The following is a 19,696-nucleotide window of genomic DNA, read 5'->3' as shown; positions in this document are numbered from 1 at the left end:
TGTGTAAGTGCACAATTGCACCTGGACCCAAGAACAGTTATGGGCTCAGGCCCAATGAGCCTTAAACAATATGAATTTGTAGAGTGTGGGCTTGAAACCCAGGTTAGAAGTGTATAAGGATGAAATGACAAACTAAAGATTACAAGTACTTGAAAGCAAAAAGGAGTAATGTAAATAGGCCTCCTCGGACGTAAGCCGAGAGCTGTTCTTGTATTATATTTATCTCTTTATCCTTTGTCTTTTTAGGTTACAAAAAGTTCCATCCCGTTTCTGTTCTAGGTCCTTCCTTAAATACTCCTCTTTTTAATACTTTATACACGTGTTGCCCCAATTCCTCCCTTAGCCTAGATATTTCTTTTCTTAGTGCCTTTGAACAGTAACTAGAAGTTTCCCTTCCACTGTTCAAGTGTCACCTCCCCATTAATGCGGCCAGGGTGGTAGGTGCAGGGTCTTTAATGTGGAGGTAGCAGCCTTTATCTTTGACATTTCTTCAACACCGGTGCTTCTAGGACATTCAAGGGTTCATCCCCTTTAACCCTTGGTCTTGACAGTGTCATTCCCTAACCTGTACTATGAAGTCCCGGGTTCTCTGGTGTCAGTCCGAGGGGAAAAATATCCTCGGCTGGATCCTCGGATCCTCGGCGTATGGGCCGACCTGAAGTACCAACAAGCCATAAACCCAAGAGCAGGTCGGCCTTCCTTAGCAAGGCCCGACGGCCCATATCCCTATTGAGATCTTTTTACTCCCCACAATATGCATTACTGATTTTCCTAGCATGTTCTTACTTCCTAGCATGTTTTATGTTTTTTCTAGCATGATTCCTTGCTTGTGCCATGATTTATCGCTTTGATGTTGTTGGTCTAGCCTTCTTGGGCTAAGATATGTCAAAATTTAATGTTTGTGCTTTGATCCACATACTCTTAGGCTCCTTGCTTTGTTTATGCTTAGATCTACATGCCTATGTGTTCTTTGCCATGCTTTTGCTTAGATCTACATGTTTATGTTTAGATCTACATGCATATGCTTAGATCTATGTGTTTATGTGCTGCATGCCATGCTCGTGTGCTTAGATCTATATATTGGTTGCTACGTCGTGTACTTCTATAGCCCTTTTGTCCTTTGATGTCTCTTTTTATTGTGTTTTGACCTTTATTGGTGGGGTGTAGATCTAGATCTTGTGGTCTATGCCTACATCTACACACCTGAGCCTATATCAAAGGGTTTGGATCATTTCCTAATGCATGTCTATGTTTGCTTGCTTGTTTCTATGCTTTATGCTTATGTTTGCTTGTCTAGATCTAGACCTTACCATGCTTTGTGTCCTCCGTGGACTTGTTCTTGTTGGTCCTCAAGGCCACTTGTTTTGTGTGGTTGCATTCGTCCCTCCTATGGTTTGTTTGGATGTAATCACTTGTGAGATACACCTCTATGGTGTTATTGTGCTTGATACACAGCTTTCTCTACTTTGTGCAATGTTGACGTTGATGTTGATGCGCTTGCCTTGCTTGCTTTGTGCCACCTGTTTGGTTTTTTTCACTTTTATGCATCTTGGCACGCTTGCCTACTTGTTCTTGCATGAGTCTTTTTGTCGTCCATACTCCAATCCAATGGAACCATGGACACTCGATCCAAACCAACATTTTTCATCCTAGGACCTTTTGTTTGATAACATGCTTGTTTGTCCTTTTCATATGCTTATTGTTTGCCCCCGTTTGGCTCTCTTTGTTAGTGTGTTCTTGGCATGCTCTCCCTTTTACCCTTGTTTCTTCCTTTGCTTGTTTGTTGGCTTGTTCCTTTTGTCTTTACATGTACACGCATGGAGCGTGGATACTTGGAGCAAGCGTGCGACCTCCTAGGTGCAAGCAAAAAGAGCAAGGATGCAAGCAAGAAGGTGCACGCCCACCAAAGGCAATGTTCACCAGATTAGGGGGCCTAGCTCCTATAGAGTGGTTTTCTCTTTCTCTCTCTTTGAGCCTCTTCTCTAGAGCATGTATTAGGATTCCCCCTTTCCTTGTACTTATTTACTTTTCCTGCTCTTTGCTTGAGCTGCGTTCCCTGGGTATGGTAATGTTTGTTTTACATTTCCTATACCTTGCGGGGCCATACCATTGGGATGTTGGCAATGTCTGATTTACTTTCCCGCTCTATGTGGTTGCATTGTGCATGATGTATATATATATATATGTATATCTGCTTGTATATAGGTGATTGTGCACTTTGTATGACGGACTCTCGTGGCTATGTGAGTGGCTCTCTCTAGTCTCTAGTCATGAGAGCTTTTGACCTTGTAATGTGGGTATGTGCTCAAGGCGATTGCCGTAGGTGCATATTCATGCTAGATTGTGTCCACGATCATTGCGATGTGATTGACCCGATCCACGTCACCTAGTGACACTATTTTTCTTGTGTATGTGACAAGCATCAACATGCTTGATACTTTGCTTGGGGGGGGGGGATTGGGCTTGTCTTAGTATGAGCATGTCGATACATGCCGTATACACAGATGTGAAACCCCTACTGGTGCGCCATAGTGCACCAGACACAAAACTCTTCTGGATTTTCATCGTGAAAGTGGGGCATCCCCTTTTCCATATTCTCATGGAGAAAAAATGGTGAGAATAGCGTTTTAGGTACTATGATGCACCTGAGGTGAAGCGCTGCCGAATTTCCACCAAGAAAATAAGGCGAAATGCTGCCGAATTTTAGCCGTGGAAATTTGGCATCAATTCCAAATGCAATGAGAAAGCATCGACTGGGACCATGCCCATTCCAAATCAAACTTCAATGCCCAACACGTTTAAAGCCTTGTAAGCTAATGACAATAGCTTATTTTCAATTGCCAAGCTTAAAAAGTATGATTTTAACAAAACAAAGGACTGTCCTTGAATAGGTGTTGTGAGGTGCATAACACCTTCCCCATATGTAACCATAATTCCAAACTTAAGAAATCAAGATTTTTATCTATCCTTATTAAATTAGGAAAAATGAAATTTTCTTAACCTAGGAAAGGTAATAAAATCACATAGAGTCAGGTGACCAATCACACCTTAAAAACCCAATGATTGGTGGTGACTATACTTACCCTTAGTAATTTCCTTAAGATCGACTCATATTCCAGTTACACACCTGAGGTACGATACACCTCCATATTCTTACATTAAGAGAGGCAAGCGAGTGTCACCGTGATGGGTGGTCAAGCAACCAAGAGGCGTCAATAGACTGGCGACTCCATTGGGGACACTTAGAGAGTTTAGCCTTTAGAGCTTTTAATAAAACCATAATCTTTGGACATTGGCTTTCAAAAACTTTGAAATTGGCATTAGCCTCTGGAGCTTTCCTTTTGAAAACTAGTTTTGCTATATCCTAGTAAACTATGTTCAAAACTCAAAAATATTTTCCAAAAATGTTTTCAAAATGGTTTTCCAAAAATCGGCTTTGAGGTATTTTCGTATGTGTGAAGCTTTACTGCTTTCTTAAAGCATGCTTTATAGCTTTCCTTCACATGTGCAAACCTAAGGTAGTAAGATTTAATTTCTACTACACCTTTATCTGTGCTTATATCTGTTGTGCTTGGAAAATCTTTCCCCTTTCATTTCAAAATGCATGACATCACCCCTCATATTGGCTCAAACCTGAACTCAGCGTTGAAGGCGAATGCTAGGTGTGTATATCATAGATAATTACTGGATGAAAAATTGTAGGCTCTTCCTAGGTCCATGGGTGGATAGGATTATGCTGAAAAGGCCCCCTTGATCTGCTTTATCCAACAACTTCTATGAAGGGAAGGATTAGATGATCGAGGCCCCCCCCTAAGAATAGGACCAACTTACTAGTTAAACCATGTCTCATATAGTTGGCCTAGACTACATCAAACCCGTGAGGACTAGGAAGAGCCAAATCTGAGTGAACATCCCAGACTAGGGTAGGATATACATCATAGGATTGTTTTCAAAATGAGTCAATGGGAAAGTGTCTAGTTTCTGTTTGCAAGTTTGCCCTTTTTACTTGCATTAGAGAGTCATGCTTTACTCTAAGTTTTATCCATTATGTTTACAAGCATCTGTGATTGACCCCTAGGAAAAAGCAACCATGTTGCTTGCACATTAGATCATACCTGGTTCCTAAGGGTTTCCAACCCTACAAGGGCATGCATGCATACACTAATGACCTTGTCATGTAAATGTGTACAGATAAAATTTGTGGCAAGTAGCCAAGACTCTATGCAAAGGAGGACATTGCCAAGAGTTCAAGATCTTCTCCGAGAAGGCAAGACCATTTAGAATGAAGCCTTTTCATTATAAAGTTGAATATCCTTGTATTGTAAAAGGCTCATTGCTGAAGCCATTATCTATAGCCCATGATCTTAGGGCATTGTAAAAAGTCAAACTTTGTAAAAGCATTTCCATGCAATCAAAAGAGAATGGTCCATCCCACAATTTCAATCATGATATGAAAGTTCCGGTTACTTGCCAAGATTTTGCATTAATTCTGCATCATATAGAAACTCACCATGATAAATACCCAATCAAGGGTCCAAGCCAATATTTCAAAAATGATAGGTGCATTTTACATAAGCAAGAACCTAAACTAACTTCGTGCTCGTTTTGTGTTTCCACATTTTCAAATTTTCAAATGTACCCCATTTCTCTCCCATCCTATTCTTTTCCTTTCCAAGTTACCATCACACTGTGATCCTATCATCACTAGGTCTCATGCTAAACAGTTGTCCACTAGTGGCCCTTCCCCCATCGTGGAAAACACTCATAAGATCGCTCACTTAAAAGAGTAGATGGCAGAAATGAAGCACGTGATGTAACAGCTGGTTGTAGGAGGGAACTAAGAATCGTTTGGCCCCACTCTAGAAGGCTCTGTTCCCTATTCTAATTTTAAGAACCGGCCACTGCTAGATCCAAATCAAGGCCACACCATGCCCCCATTCACCCTACAAGGGAATAACTAGGAAAGGGATCCTTCTAAGGATAAGACCTTAGAGTCTAGCTACAGTCAAGTCAAAAGTCAAATGGAGACCTTGACTAAGAAAATCCATATCATAAAGGGCTTCGACGCTCGAGAAAGTGTCGATCTAGATAGCCTGACCTATTTTCCTAGGTCATTATGCCTCCCAAGTTCAAGGCACCCGAGTTCATCAAGTATGATGGCACTGGAGATCCTTATGCCCATTTGTTCATGTTTTGTTGGAAGATGACACCCTATGGAGACAATCATCCTTTAACTAGGAAAGTTACATTATTCTCGAGAACATAGGATCTCTAGGTTTTAACTGAGAAGTTTGCTAATTCTGTCACAGTGAGGAACGACATGCTTTATTCGATTGTAGAGTGCTCCAAGCACAAGTTCAGAGTCTAGATGACCATGGTATCATCTGGATTGAAAAGATAGGTTATGCAAAGGAATGCTTGAATAGTAGCCAGCCTATGCCCTCCAAGTACCCATGTGGGAACTAGCCACAACGTTATCATAATAGAATCAAGGAAAGACTAGGACGAATACTTGCAAGAGCACCTTTGTAAGGTTCCTCCAAGGATGAGGACACCAACTCCTCTAACTTTGGTTGTCATGGAAGAGATTATAGAATCACCTATGGATTTAGGAGCACCAGCTCCAAAGAAATGACAAACCACGCTAGCCATTGAAGGTTTCACTCCTTTGGTCTTAGCATTGCTTGTAGTCGCTGAGGCATCTCTAGGATTTGTCCAAAAGAGAACCCTTGTCGTCCCCGCTATTTAAGGTTTTGATCCTCTAGTTTTGTCAAGGTTCATCCAAGGAATCTCTAGGGCTCTTGGCTTAAAAGCTTTAGAAGTTCCTCTGCTAGCCCAGTTATCATCAATCCAAAGATGTTCTCCTTGGCGCCAAATATCCAGACTTAAGAAGGCATGGTCATTCGTATGCCAAAGCCCTTCCCTTACAAAAATAGCCATCATGTCCCATAGAAGTACAATATGGCTTTGATCTCCATCTGAATTGGAAAGAAGGAGGTTTGCTCTAATATCTCTTTAGGCCTAGCTAGACTCACTAGGAGTGGTCGATGTTACAATCCTGAAGAGCTAGAAAAGAAGAGGAAAGAGATTGTTTAGAGCACAGTTGAGCTAGTCAGGAATATGGTCATCATTGAAGAAGCTGAGGAATTCCTGGAAGCCATTTGAAAAGCCGATTATAGTGTGATTCAGTAGTTGAACAAATCTCCAGCTTAAATTTCTATTTTAGCCATGCTGCTATCTTCAGAGGTCCATTGTGAAGCTCTATTGAAGGTGTTAATGGAAACACATGTTTCTTCCGATATTACAAATTCCTTCTTTGAAGGTATGGTATCATTGGTGTTAGCCACCAACCCAGTCACATTTTCAAATAATGAGTTACCTCCAGAAGATAGAGATCATACCTTGGCCATGCATATCATGGTCAAGTGTGAAGACATGATTGTTACAAAAGTATTGATCAACAATGGATCAATCCTGAATGTCTGCCCAATGGCCATTCTTGAGTGCCTGAAGGTAGATATGTCTCTTATTAAGCCTAGCACTATGATCATCAAAGCCTTTGATGACACGCATCGCAAAGTGCAAGGCGAAATCAAGTTAATGATCGAAATCGGCCCAAGATCCTCCATGGTCAACGTCTAAGAGATTAGGGTTGACTCTCCATACAACATGCTTTTAGGGAGGCCTTGGTTGCATACAACAAGTGCAGTTGCATCTACCCTTCATTAAAGACTCAAGTTCATCTCCGAGAATTAGTTGATTACTATTATGGCTGGTATGGATACTATCGTCTAAGGGACATCTATCCCCTACACTTTTCTAGAAGCGTCTTTCAATAGCTTCAAGCTAGTTTCCCTGATTCACACTACTTCAGAGCTTGAGTCCAGTTGGTCCACAGCAATTTTGATGGCCATAAAGGAGATGCTCAAGTTTGGGTACAAACTAGGCCAAGACCTCAGAACCGTAGGATGTGGGAGCCCTGCTCTCGTTGAAATCTCAGATAACAAAGGAAGATTTGGATTGGAATATAAACCTACTCATGAAGAACTCTTTTAAGCTTTTAGGGCCAAGAAGAGGAAGTGTGCCATTCCAGGGATGTCTATTTCCCATATCAGAAAAACTTTTTCCATCTCTGGCCGAGGTCATTATGCCATAACTTTTCATGGAATTAGAAGATGAAAGCCTGATCTGGCTTGCATTATTTGGCTCTATCCCGAGAAGTTCTTTTTGAACGCTATCATATCTCCCAAAGATAATCTGACTTCTACTATCCGACTGGGGATGCTAGACGAGACGATAGGCCTTTGGTCCATCAAGCCTTGCTTTGTGGTTGCATCGGCCTAATCAGGAGCATTCCATCATCGAGCGATTGGGCATCCCGATCACCCGAGAGGCTTGGAATAGCATATCTAGTTTGTTTTGCATGCCTATGTTATTTCCTGCTCTATTTGTATTCCCTATTCATTTCCATAGTTTGTTTTCCCAGGAAAAAAAAAAAGCATTTCCCTTTTATCATTATCAGGCATGAACTTTGTTTTCCCCTACCCATAATCCATTAATGAAACATTTAGCGTTTTATTCAGGAAATTCTTGCATCTTTCTTTATTTTCTTTCCTATGAATATATGTGTGCAAATTATCTTATGTTTCTCTGTATATGTTCCGCTCTATAGAATCTATTCTGATTCCCAAGTGGGTACATCGTCCCTTTGCCATAACAAGGGTGCAAATGATGTGAAAGAGACAATAGAGTTGGATCTTGATGTTAAAGGAATGGAAGAGGTCTTGAACCTACCACAAGACATCCTAGAAGCTCTAAATAGAGAGAGCGAAAGGTCCAAGTCCAATATAGAAGAAACTGAGGTGATAAACCTAGCAAACGCAGGCGAGATGGAGAAACCCGTCAAGATCGGGGTAAACTTTCCTAAAGACATGAAAGATGAGCTCATAGCTCTGCTGAAAGAGTTCAAGGAAATATTTGCTTGGTCTTATCAAAATATGCCTAGTCTGGATACTGAGATCGTTGTCCACTGGATTCCAGTTAAATCTGAATGCCCCCAGTGCGGCAAGCTCTCCGAAGGATGAAGTTAGAGATTATCCTGAAAATCAAAGAAGAAGTAGATAATCAGTTGAAAGCCGGTTTTCTTACCGCCATAGCCTACTCTGATTGGGCTGCCAACATTTTTCCTATGACAAAGAAAGATAGAAAATTACGCATGTGTGTCGATTATAGGGATCTGAATTGGGCCAGCTCGAAAAATAATTTCCCCTTCCCACATATCGTTACCTTGATTGATAACAACATAACCAACATGTTCTTCTTTTTTATGGATGGATTCTTAAGTTATAATCAAATTAAGATGGATGAAGAGGACAAATTTAAAACGGCATTCACCACTCATTGGGGACCTTACACCTACGACATCATGCCATTCGGCTTGAAGAATGCTAGGGCACCATATTAGTAAGCCATGGTAACCTTGTTCCATGATATAATGCATAAGGAGATCGAAGTCTATGTGGATGATATGATTGCCAAGTTATACACTCCTAGAGATCATTTGATAAATGTGAGAAAGCTATTTAAGCACCTTGTCAAGTACAGGTTAAGGCTTAACCCTAACAAATGCATCTTCAGAGCTAGTTTAGGGAAATTGCTCGGCTTCATAGTCAGCCAGAAAGGAATAGAAGTGGACCCAGCAAAAGTCCAGGCTAATAGGAATATGCCTGCGCCAAAAATGGAGAAACAAGTTCGAAGCTTCTTAGGAAGGATCAATTATATAGCTCGCTTCATAGCATAGTTGACAACCACATGTGGCCCTTTGTTAAAGTTTTTGAAGAAGGATACGAAGATAGAATGGATAGATGAGTGTCATGCGGCCTTTGACAAGATTAAGCAGTATTTTTTGAACCTTCCTATTCTAGTTCCCCCGATGCTGGGACATCCGTTGATTCTCTATCTAGCAGTGCAAGAAGCATCCATGGGTTGCATGTTAGGCTAGCTAATTGAACCTGATCAAAAAGAGATTACGATTTACTACTTGAGTAAGAAGTTCACTAGTTGTGAGATCAATTACATCGCCATCGAAAAGACATGTTGTGCCCTAGCATGGGCCACACGAAATTTATGGCTGTACATGCTCTACTTCACCATGCCCCATCAAGTACATCTTTGAAAAGCCTGCCCTTATAGGGAAGATCTCCCGTTGGCAGATGTTGCTATCTGAGTTATTTATCATGTTTGTAGTGCATGGCCAAGCCATAGCTGATAACCTAACAAACCAACCGTTGAATAATTTTGATTTCTCAGAGTCCCTCTTCCCAGATGAGGATGTTTTGGTAATAGAGGTAGAACTTGGCAATGTAGAACCATGGCGTTGGAAGCTTTATTTCGAAGGCGCTACTAATAGCACTAAAAATGGAGTGGGAGCAATTCTAGTATCCTCGAAGGGCTAGCAAATCCCTGTTTCAGTTAAGCTGAATTTCGATTGCACCAATAATGTCACAGAGTATGAGGCGTGCATAATGGGCCTACAAGTTGCCTTAGAGTTCAGCGCATACAATCTAAGCATCTTTGGAGATTCCTTGCTGATCATCTCCCAAATAGAGGGAATGTGGCAAGCTCGAGACACCAAGTTGATTCCGTATCAAAGTGCATCAGCCACCTAATCCCAAAGTTCCAGAACATTACCTTTAATTATTTTCCCTAAGCACACAACTAGTTCGTAGATGCTTTAGCCATCTTGGCTATCATGGTTAAGTTGGCAGAAGGAGATGAGATGCGATGATTGCGCATAGAGGTCCATGGCATGCAGGTCTACTGCATGAACATTGAAGAATGCATGAACGTTGAAGCTGAAATTGAAGGGAAGCCATGGTACCATGATATTAAGGCTTATATCAAGAATGGTGAATACCGGTCCAGAGCCATGGATAGTGTGAGGAAATTTATTAGGTGCATGGTGTCCCTATTTTTCTTGAATGGGGAAGTCTTGTATAAAAGGAACCATGATACAACTTTGCTTTGATGCATAAATGCCCCCGAGGCTAGCCATTTGATGGAAGAGATGCATGAGGGCCTACTTAGAGCCCATGCCAGTGAACCTTTGTTGGCCCAAAAAATATGAGAGTCTGCTACTATTGGCTCACCATGGAAATTGATTGCATTAAGCATGTGAGAATGTGCTACCGTTGCCATGTCTACCAGAATATAAAGAATGTTCCCCCTCAAGCCTGCACTCTCTAGCAGCGCCATGGCCTTTTTTAGCCCCGAGAATGGATGTCATCGAAATTGAGATTCTGAAAGCCTCTAATGGGCATAAGTGTATCTTGGTAGCTATTAATTACTTTACCAAGTAGGTGGAAGCCACTTGCTACCAAAGTGTCACCCAAGTTGTGGTGGCGTAATTCTTGAAACAAAACATCATTTGCCCCGTGGAGGTACATAGGCAGCCACCTTGGCCTAGTCACATTTTAAAAGAAAAATTAGTCAGTTGAATCCGCTTGGGTTTATGATCAAGATCAAGGAAAGAAATCAAGCACCCTCTTGGTTACTCTATGTTTGCAACACGCATGGGAATAGGATCGCCCTTCATGGCATAACCTATGGAAGCAAATTCAAGATTGATTAGTAAGCCCAAAACACTTGGCAATGCAAGTAAAATGGTAAGTATGTCTAGCCCTACTGCCTAACACATATCATGCATGTTCATACCAAAATGTCATGTTTTCTCAAAAATATCAAAATTTTCAAAACACCTCTCTCTTAGAATTCCAATTCGGCAACGACTGTTTAATCCTATCTCTTTTGCCTCAAAAGTATCAAAATTTTTGAAGTACCACTCTCTTGGGATTCAAATTTGGAAATGACCATTTAATCCTATCTCTTTTGCCTCAAAAGTGACAACATTTTCAAAATATTTTTCTCTTGGGATTCAAATTTGGCAAGGACTGTTAAATCCTATCTCTTTTTCCTTAAAAGTATCAAAATTTCAAAATACCTCTCTCTTGGGATTGAAATTTGGCAATGATTGTTTAATCCTACCTCTTTTGTCTCAAAAATATCAAAAAATTCAAAATGCCTCTCTCTTGGGATTCAGCTTCGGCAGTGACCATTTAGTCTCATCGAGATTCAAATTTGGCAGCGACCGTTTAGTCTCATTGGGATTCTGATTTGGCAGCAACCATTTAATCCTATACCTTCTTTAAGATTCAAATTCGGTAGCAACCATTTAGTCTCATCGGGATTCAGATTCAGCAATGACCGTTTAAATCTATGCCTTCTTCGAGATTCAAATTCGGTAGTGACTATTTAATCTCATTGGGATTCAGATTCGAAAACGACCATTAAATCCTATGTTTTCCAAAACTACCCTCACACAAAATTTCATTGTTCTCACGTTTTCAATCTTCCAAAATTTTCCATCTTTATCATGCATAGTTTCTCATATATACCTAGCTTTTCTCTTAGTTTTCATAATGTTTCATGTGTTTTCATAGCATCCAACATATGCAAGCTCGCCTATGCTACTTAGACATGTGAACTGACATATTTTCCAACATCATCATGGCATAAATGATAATAAAAAATATATATATATATATAAAAATGTGCAAAAATACTAAAAATACCAGCATGCTTTCCTACTTGCTTTGCTACTAACATATTTGCAAAAAAATAGAAAGAACAAGAAAATAGACACTAACCTCAAGTGCAAAACTAGAGACCAAAGCTATGAACTAAAGTTGAAAGCTGGATCCACTAGACTGCGACTTGCTCTAGAGAATTTTTAGAAGAGAGAAAACAGAGAAATGAGGTTGAAATGGTCAAAATGAGGCATTGGGGCCCATTTATAGGGCCTTGTATGGCCTGGACAATCTAGCTTATATGGCCCCCTAGTTTTCCCAACTCACCTAGAAGGGGTGCCAATTAGCATTGACAAGCTCAACGTTGACCCGTTGACCAAAAAAAATTCACACCCAGATATGAGAACCAAGTCAAATTTTTTTTCCAGATCAGCTACAGTAGTTCAACCTTGTCAGGTAAAACCGGTCTCGATACATGAACAATGGAGTTTCTGCACACAATTTTGGGGCAACAAAATGCGAAATCATGTTCTTTATCTGACACCTCTCATTGTACTTGAGAAATCAGATAAAGGAGGGGCAGCTGTAGACACCGTATTTTTTCTGGCGTCAATTTGTGTGCTGGACCCCGAAAATTCCAAAAATATTTTCTTTTCTCCATGGGGTCGCGAAAGCATCTAGATTGATGTGGCATAACCTGTACATGCATCAGAGCACTCGAAGTGCCATTTAGGTCAAATTGACCAAAATGCCCCTAGTTAATTCTAGGTTGAACGAGAGTCAAAGTCAGTCAAGTCATCCCAAAACAACATTTTTCATATTTCTACATCAAACCCGAGCTACTCAATGATTTTCGTCAACTTCGACCAAGTTTGACTCGAGGTTGACTCTCGAGGGCACTAGAAACCTTAATTTTGGTATGAATATTAAAATGGGTTGGGACTAGTACCATTGTGAAGATTATCAAATTCCATTTCCAACAAATATTCATGGGTCGAAATCGGAGTTAAAATGGTTGAAATATCCAGAAAACTGTGCAAAGCACGTCAGCATGCTTCCCGAGTCCATAACTTTTGATCTTCCCATTAGATTTTCAATTTCTTTAGTTTTCTAAAAACTAGAGATTCAAAGCTTTTTGGGGACACCAAGATTAGCTCAATCCAAGTCTGGTAAGAGAAAACTGCTCAAATGAGAGCATGTAGATCTAAGTAGAAACATGGCAAGGTGCTGATTCTCTCTCTCCTCTCTCTAATTTCTCTCCCAAACACATCCAAATACTCTTTTCACCACATTTTCAAGGTAGTGTTCTTGCACCCAATCTTCCTCTCCTTGGTTCCATACCTTGGATTTGAGGTTTAGGGGTGTGGATGTAGCTTTTTAGCTACAATCCACACCCTTTTCTTTTTATATATTTTTCTAGCTTTTTCTTGTTCAATAATATGCTTTATTGTTTTTCCTAGCATGTTCTTGCTTCCTAGCAGGATTTATCACTTTGATGTTGTTGGTATAGCCTTCTTGGGCTAGGATATGTCTAAATTTAATATTTGTGCTTAGATCCATATGCTCTTAGACTCCTTTCTATGTTTATGCTTAGATCTACATGCTTATGTGTTCTTTGCCATGATTTTGCTTAGATCTGCATGTTGATGTTTAGATTTACATGCCTATGCTTAGATCTATATGTTTATGTGCTCTTTGCCATGTTTGTGTGCTTAGATTTGTATGTTGGTTGCTACGCCATGTGCTTCTATAGCCCTTTTGTCCCTTGATGTCTCTTTTTCTTGTGTTTTTGCCCTTATTGGTGGGGTGTAGATCAAGATCCTGTGGTCTAGGCCTACATCCGCACACCTATGTTTTCTTGCTTATTTCTATGCTTTATGCCTATGTTTACCCGTGTAGATCTAGGCCTTACCGTACTTTATGCCCTTCGTGGGATTGTGCTTGTCAGTCTTTAGGGCCACTTGCATCCATCCCTCCTAGGGTTTGTTTGGATTTAACCACTTGTGAGATACACCTCCATGGTGTTAGTGTTGATGTGCTTTCCTTGCTTGCTTTGTGCCACCCGTTTGGCTTTCTTCGCTTTTATGCATCTTTGCATGCTTGCCTACATGTTCAAGCATGAGTCTATGTGTAGTCCATACTCTAATTCAATGGAACCAAGAACACTCGATCCAAACCTACATTTGTCCTCCTGGGACACCCTTTATTTTGTTTGATAACATGCTTGTTTGCGCACTTTATTTGCTATGCTATGCATGCTTTGTTTGCGCCCATTTGGCTTTCTTCGGTAGTGTGTTCTTGGCATGCTCTCCCTTTTTCCCTTGTTTCTTTCTTTGCTTGTCTGCTGTCTTGTTCTATTTGTCGTTGAATGTACACGTATGGAGCATGGATACTTGGAGTAAGGGTGCGACCTCCTAGATAAGGGGGCCTAGCCCCTCTAGAGCGGTTTTCTTTCTCTCTTTCTAAGACTCTTCTCCAGAGCATGTATTAGGCTCCCCCTCTCCTTGTACCCATTTACTTTTCCTGCTCTTTGCTTAGGCCTGTAGACGTTGTATTTTGTACCCCTTACGATTTGGGCCCTTGGTCTCTAATGATGCCCAAATTTGAAGGCCCAAGGTTGGTTTAGGGCCCAATCAGATGTTAAATTGACTTGAGAGGTATTAAAATGGAAAATACAACTTTTAATGAGAAAAAATCTATTTTGAAAAATAAAGGCCAAAGAGAACCCATAGTTTACGTACGTAGGCACAAGTTTGAGTACGCAACTAGGGTTTCAGAGACATAAAAAAGACAAGTTTTCTGCATTAAAAACTGAGGTTTGGAATGAATCCCATATCGTATGGGAGCTGTTCCAAACCCCTATTTTTCAACTATAATCCTTACATGGTACCTTTCCAAAAGCCAAAGAAAATCCTAAGGGAAAACCTAAGATTCACTAGAAATAGTGAATCAAAGAGGTAGTTTTTCACAAAACATGCTCAAGTCAAGCTTGAAAAAGATCATGTTTCTATTAATTTGTGAATAGATTGATTGAAGGGAATGATCAAAATCAAGCTTGAAAAGATTCTTATTTGAGGTATTGAGCTTACCTCTTTCTTTTTCTTTTCCTTTTCTTTTCTACCTTCTTGTTATATTTTAATCTGTTTCTTTGCTTAGTTTATATTTATATATGTTTGTTTAGGTTAGTTTTATGCTTTCTTTATATTTTAAGCATGTTAGGTTGTTAGGTTTAAGCTTTCAAGTCTTGTTCTGTATTTCTGCTTGTTTGTTTTCTGGGTTAGGGTTCAGGCGTGTTTGTGTATGCATACTTTTGTATGTGTACACAGGCTTGAAGTATGCGTACGCATACAATTGGTCTGCTGTTGGAAAATCTGGTTTTCTATCTCATGCAAACCACATAGTGGAAGCAACAAACACGGATCTACTTTATTCATGATTGATAACATGCATTATGTAAATTTCAGAATTTAAGAACAAGAGAGCGTACCTTGGTGTGGTGAAATTCAAAACAAAAGATTAGAAGTATTTAGGAACATTTTTAATCTTCACTCCAATTCCACTTTATACCCAAGAAGTGTGATCTCTTAATCATTTTCCAAGGGAGAATAATCAAGTGGCTTCACTCACACATACACACCATTTCACAATGATGTATCATATATAAAATTTTGTATGTTTCTTCCTTTATATCTAACTGATTATCTAATTGGGCTGGCCTATTGGACATTTCCAATTGGACTTTAGTGTGTGGCTTGGAGTGGGACCAAAAGGGAACAAATAAGACTCTAGCTCCAATGGGCCTTGGGCTTTTCTGTTGGCTCTTGACAAGTCCAAAATTACCATTAATTATATTTAATACCACTATATAAATATAATTACACTCTAGGCCTTTTTAATAAATTATATCCCAAGACTTTATTATACATGCAACCCTTTCATAAAATATTTGTAGTAATACAAAGTCATGAATACAGATTGCCACCTAGAAAATTACTATATTTTAATCCTTGAGTACCCAGTTTAATCCTTTAAGTTATTAATCATATATTTATGAAATCCAATTTCATAAATATATACTTTAGTAACTCCTTACTAAAGTGGTTGGGCCTAACTAAATAACAGAACCCATTAAACTTATCTCAAGAGAATAATTTATATCTCTGTTAAGAGATTATGAATTCCATCTTGAGAATATATGTTCCATCAACACTAAATGTGGCTGCCTAACATACTGACGTTTTGATCGTGACTATAGATCTCACTTCTGATATATCAAAGCAACCTACACCTTATGGCCAAGTCCATTATTTTCTCAGGATTAAGATTTCATGCAAATAGAAGTTGTGAGATTTATTAATTCATTTGATAGTCATTAGGAGAATAATAAATCTTACAGCGGTCTAGTTCAATATGTCTTAACTTTTAAAACATATCAGTTAGAAGTCTTTACTTCCATAATCAAGACAAATCATCTTAGTTAATATGTTATAGTCTTTGCAGATGAAATGCCCAATTTCATTACCGACTACAAACCAAAATTTTGAGTTTACAAAGAACTTGTGATTTACATCTTCTGTGATTAAATCACATAAATCACATACAATGCATCTCACGGACTATATGATAATGTTCAAATATTCATGTTACCATTATTTTAGATAATAATAAAACGACTTTATTAATCATAATGTTAAATCATACATAATGTCATACATAGCATCATACAATAGGATTTAAGGGCACTAACACCAGCATACGAAGGCCTATCTATTCGCTCGCAAACTCATGCCCAGAAACCCTACGTTTGATTTTTCTGTTTCTTTTGCTTTGTTTGTTTTACCTAATATGCCTCTATTTTAAGCTTCTTATATGCTTTTTAGTTTCTTTTTCTTTGTTCACATGTTTGTTTGTCATTGTATGCTAGATTAGGGATTATCTTTTTGTTCCTTAGTGTTAATGCCATTCATTCACATCTTCATTCATTGATGCCATAAATGCTGTGGAGCAATAAGCTAAGTAAAGGTAAGTCATGTATTCACATGTACATGCATATTTTTTGATAACATGTTTTGATGATGAGTATGAATATGTTTGGTTGGATAATGTGTTCTTAATGATCTTCATGTTTCCAATGTGATCCTTTGATGTTTATGATAGGCCAAGAATGTATTGACCCCTTAGATAAATTAACCAATTAATTAGCCAAGTGAATTAATTAAGTTGGCTGAGGCGTACTCCCCCCGTTGCGACCACACTATGCAAGAATATATGCAAAAAATACTAAGATAGTGCAAGATGATTCTATATTAGGATTTTTCCAATTTTTATTTGAAGGAATTGGATTCTACCCTTTTTTATTCTCACAAGTTTGTTGCTTATTTAATGGTTCAAAAAGCAAGCCTCTATTGATCTTAACCCTTGGATTCTTTTGGTTGCATGTTTGCATGATTAGCTGACTAGTTCAAATATCCTACGAGAGAAAAATACATGTAATGAGTATATTTCAGAGAAATATTTCAAAATCACATATTTAGGGTGTAACTAAATATAAAATTGATGCAATATTACCTATCAAAACTAAGATAATAATGAAAACTTAAGCAATTATCATAAGCTTTCTGATAAGAGAAGGAAAGGAGCTCATGCGAGGGGACAGGGGAGTTTATGCTTCCTTTAAGTGGTTTAAACTCCTAAACCAAGAAGATGCAAATGTTACAACTTAATATTTTTGTAGAGACCTTTGTGTTTTCAATTTTCCATTTTTTGCCATTTTCTTCATGTAATCTAGTTTGGTGCATGTTAGATAAGTGGAACACAAATTCTCTGTGGCAATTTTTGTGTTCCAGTAATCATAACTTGCCATGCTGTTGATTCTTCTTCTTCTTCTTCTTTTCATTTTTAACTTTGACTATTTTATAAGAAAAGTCAATTGAATACATAACAAATAGTGATTAATGGAGTATAAAAGGAAACAATAACAGTGGGGTAGAAAATTTCAATTGCTCGTATTGTTGAAAAATAATTGATGTCCAAAAAAAAGGCTTCAATGGTAAAATCTTAAAAAGTCCATCAAATTACTTATCCCCCCTATTTTAAATTCCACTACAAATAGCTAACCTGTGTTGATAACCACATTGATGTTGAGTAACTATTTTACCCAAACTATGTCTAGCTTGTCACTTTAATTTGTTCCTTAAAAAAACTGAAAATATACTCAAAATGTTTGCTGTAATTAAGGCAAACCTCACAAATCAACCCCTCTTCGCGGTAGAAAATGTCAACATAGCATTTCTCTTCTATAAATAATCGTCTAAAAATTGTATAAATCAATTCTTAATCATATCATAAGTCATCATTCACTGAACCCCAACAACAGAGAAAGCCTTGTAGTTATTAAATCTAACAAAAACGATGGTTTACAAGGACTACAGCTTTTTCTCTTATGTCTTTTTAGCGACAACCGTCATCCTTCTCGCCGGCCACATTCATGGCGCTGGCCTATGCGACAATTCTCCTAATAAGCAAGTTTGTTATTCAATTGTCTATAAACGGACTGACCCTCGTGAAGCCACGGTTGCAGCCGTTCACAAATTGGTTGACCAGACCAGAGTTGCAAAGGTGGTGGCTCAGAGGCAAACCAACTCCACCGAAATTACTAAATGCATAACGAATTTTAACGGTGCCATTATCAACACCAAAGATGTCTTGTTAGAACTTGACGAGGGTGACTACTCTGACGCGAATTCCTTATTCAATTCCGCCTCAAACAAGTACCTGGGATGCGATGAGAAGTTCAGTTATGCTAACAAGACCAATCCCATTGCCAAATCTACTAAGCACCTTAAGGCCATGGCTGAAGTTGGTGCGTATCTAACAACTTTAATTAAATAAAAAAGATATTGTGAGTTGTATGTGAGTAAATAAAGTGGTCTGAAGAAACAGTTATAAAAAAGTTTTTGGCTTTTTTTTTTTTTTCTTTTTAATAAAAATTTATGGGGGAGACCATGTTTGTTGTATTTGTGTCGTGTAGAGTTGTAGAGCTCTTTCTTGTGCCATTGTGATATGAGAAAATCTGTTATTCTTAAACTTTTTTTAAATAAATATCTTGACATTTATCCGTATAGAATAATATAGTACTAGATTGGATCAGCTTTTCAAAAGATTTTTCGCTACTCTTTTCGAGTTTGGCGTACCTCCAATACTCTTTTAAAAAACATTTCCTTTTATTTTAATGAGAAACTGTCACATCACTCACTATTAAATAAAATGTTAAGATTAAAACCTACTACCACTTGTCAATGAATAATTAAAACAAAATAACATATCCAGTTAGAAAAGTATTGGAGGTAAGCCAAGCCCACTCTTTTCATCATGATTCCTTTCCATTACTATATAATAAAACAAGCACATACCTCTTGCTAATAATTTTTTCTAGGATAGTCCATAAGAAAACCTAATTATTTACAAAATCTAATAAAAAATAAATTTGAATATATGGACATAAAAAAAAAAAGATGCAAATAACAACTAATATGATGACAAAGTCAATGAGAGAGAGAGAGCAACGAATGATGTTGCAATTAAAATAAAGCAAACCCAAGTGTAGATTTTTCACAAGTAATAATATCTCGGTGAGTCCGAGGTCAATCCACAAGTAATGATAGACACTAAGGTATAAACTAAGAACATTTATTATTAAGTAGTAAATAAAAAACAGTTGTTTGTTTGTTTTTTTACCCACAGATGGAGCAAAATAATATTGAAACTACAATTGATAATAGCAAAATAAATCTACAAGAAATTAATGGAGGGAAAACACTAGGGATCAAAGGATCCACCTAATATTTTATCTCATGAACTTGGATTATTTTTAACTCAATTAGGGTAGAGAGCCAACTCACCTAGCATAATCATTTAACTTTTCTGTGGGTCATTGCTTTTGTTTGATAATAAAGCTTACGTATTATGATATGCATAGGTAATGCGTTGGTTGGTGAAGTAGTAAAAAAAAATGGAATACCCATTGTTAAAAACTTTTGGTGTTCAAATAAAGTAATTAATACTGTTCAATATTGGTGTTCAATTCATTGACTATTCTTAAAAAATCAATC

At 38.3% G+C, this 19,696-nt stretch overlaps 1 protein-coding gene across 1 annotated transcript; it reads left to right on the top strand.

The window, feature by feature from the left end:
* The first annotated feature begins 17,996 nt into the window (after positions 1 to 17,996).
* On the top strand, positions 17,997 to 18,476 carry LOC142616083 (uncharacterized). Its single transcript, XM_075788970.1, has one exon. The coding sequence runs from the start codon at positions 17,997 to 17,999 to the stop codon at positions 18,474 to 18,476; it is 480 nt and encodes a 159-aa protein (XP_075645085.1).
* Positions 18,477 to 19,696: the final 1,220 nt, after the last annotated feature.

Source organism: Castanea sativa, chromosome 11 (assembly GCF_040712315.1).
Source record: "Castanea sativa cultivar Marrone di Chiusa Pesio chromosome 11, ASM4071231v1".
NCBI lineage: Eukaryota > Viridiplantae > Streptophyta > Magnoliopsida > Fagales > Fagaceae > Castanea > Castanea sativa.
This window is presented reverse-complemented; position numbering and strand designations above follow the sequence as displayed.

Coding starts and splice junctions, on each gene's coding strand:
- LOC142616083 (XM_075788970.1), top strand. CDS start 17,997: ATGGTTTACAAGGACTACAGCTTTTTCTCTTATGTCTTTTTAGCGACA.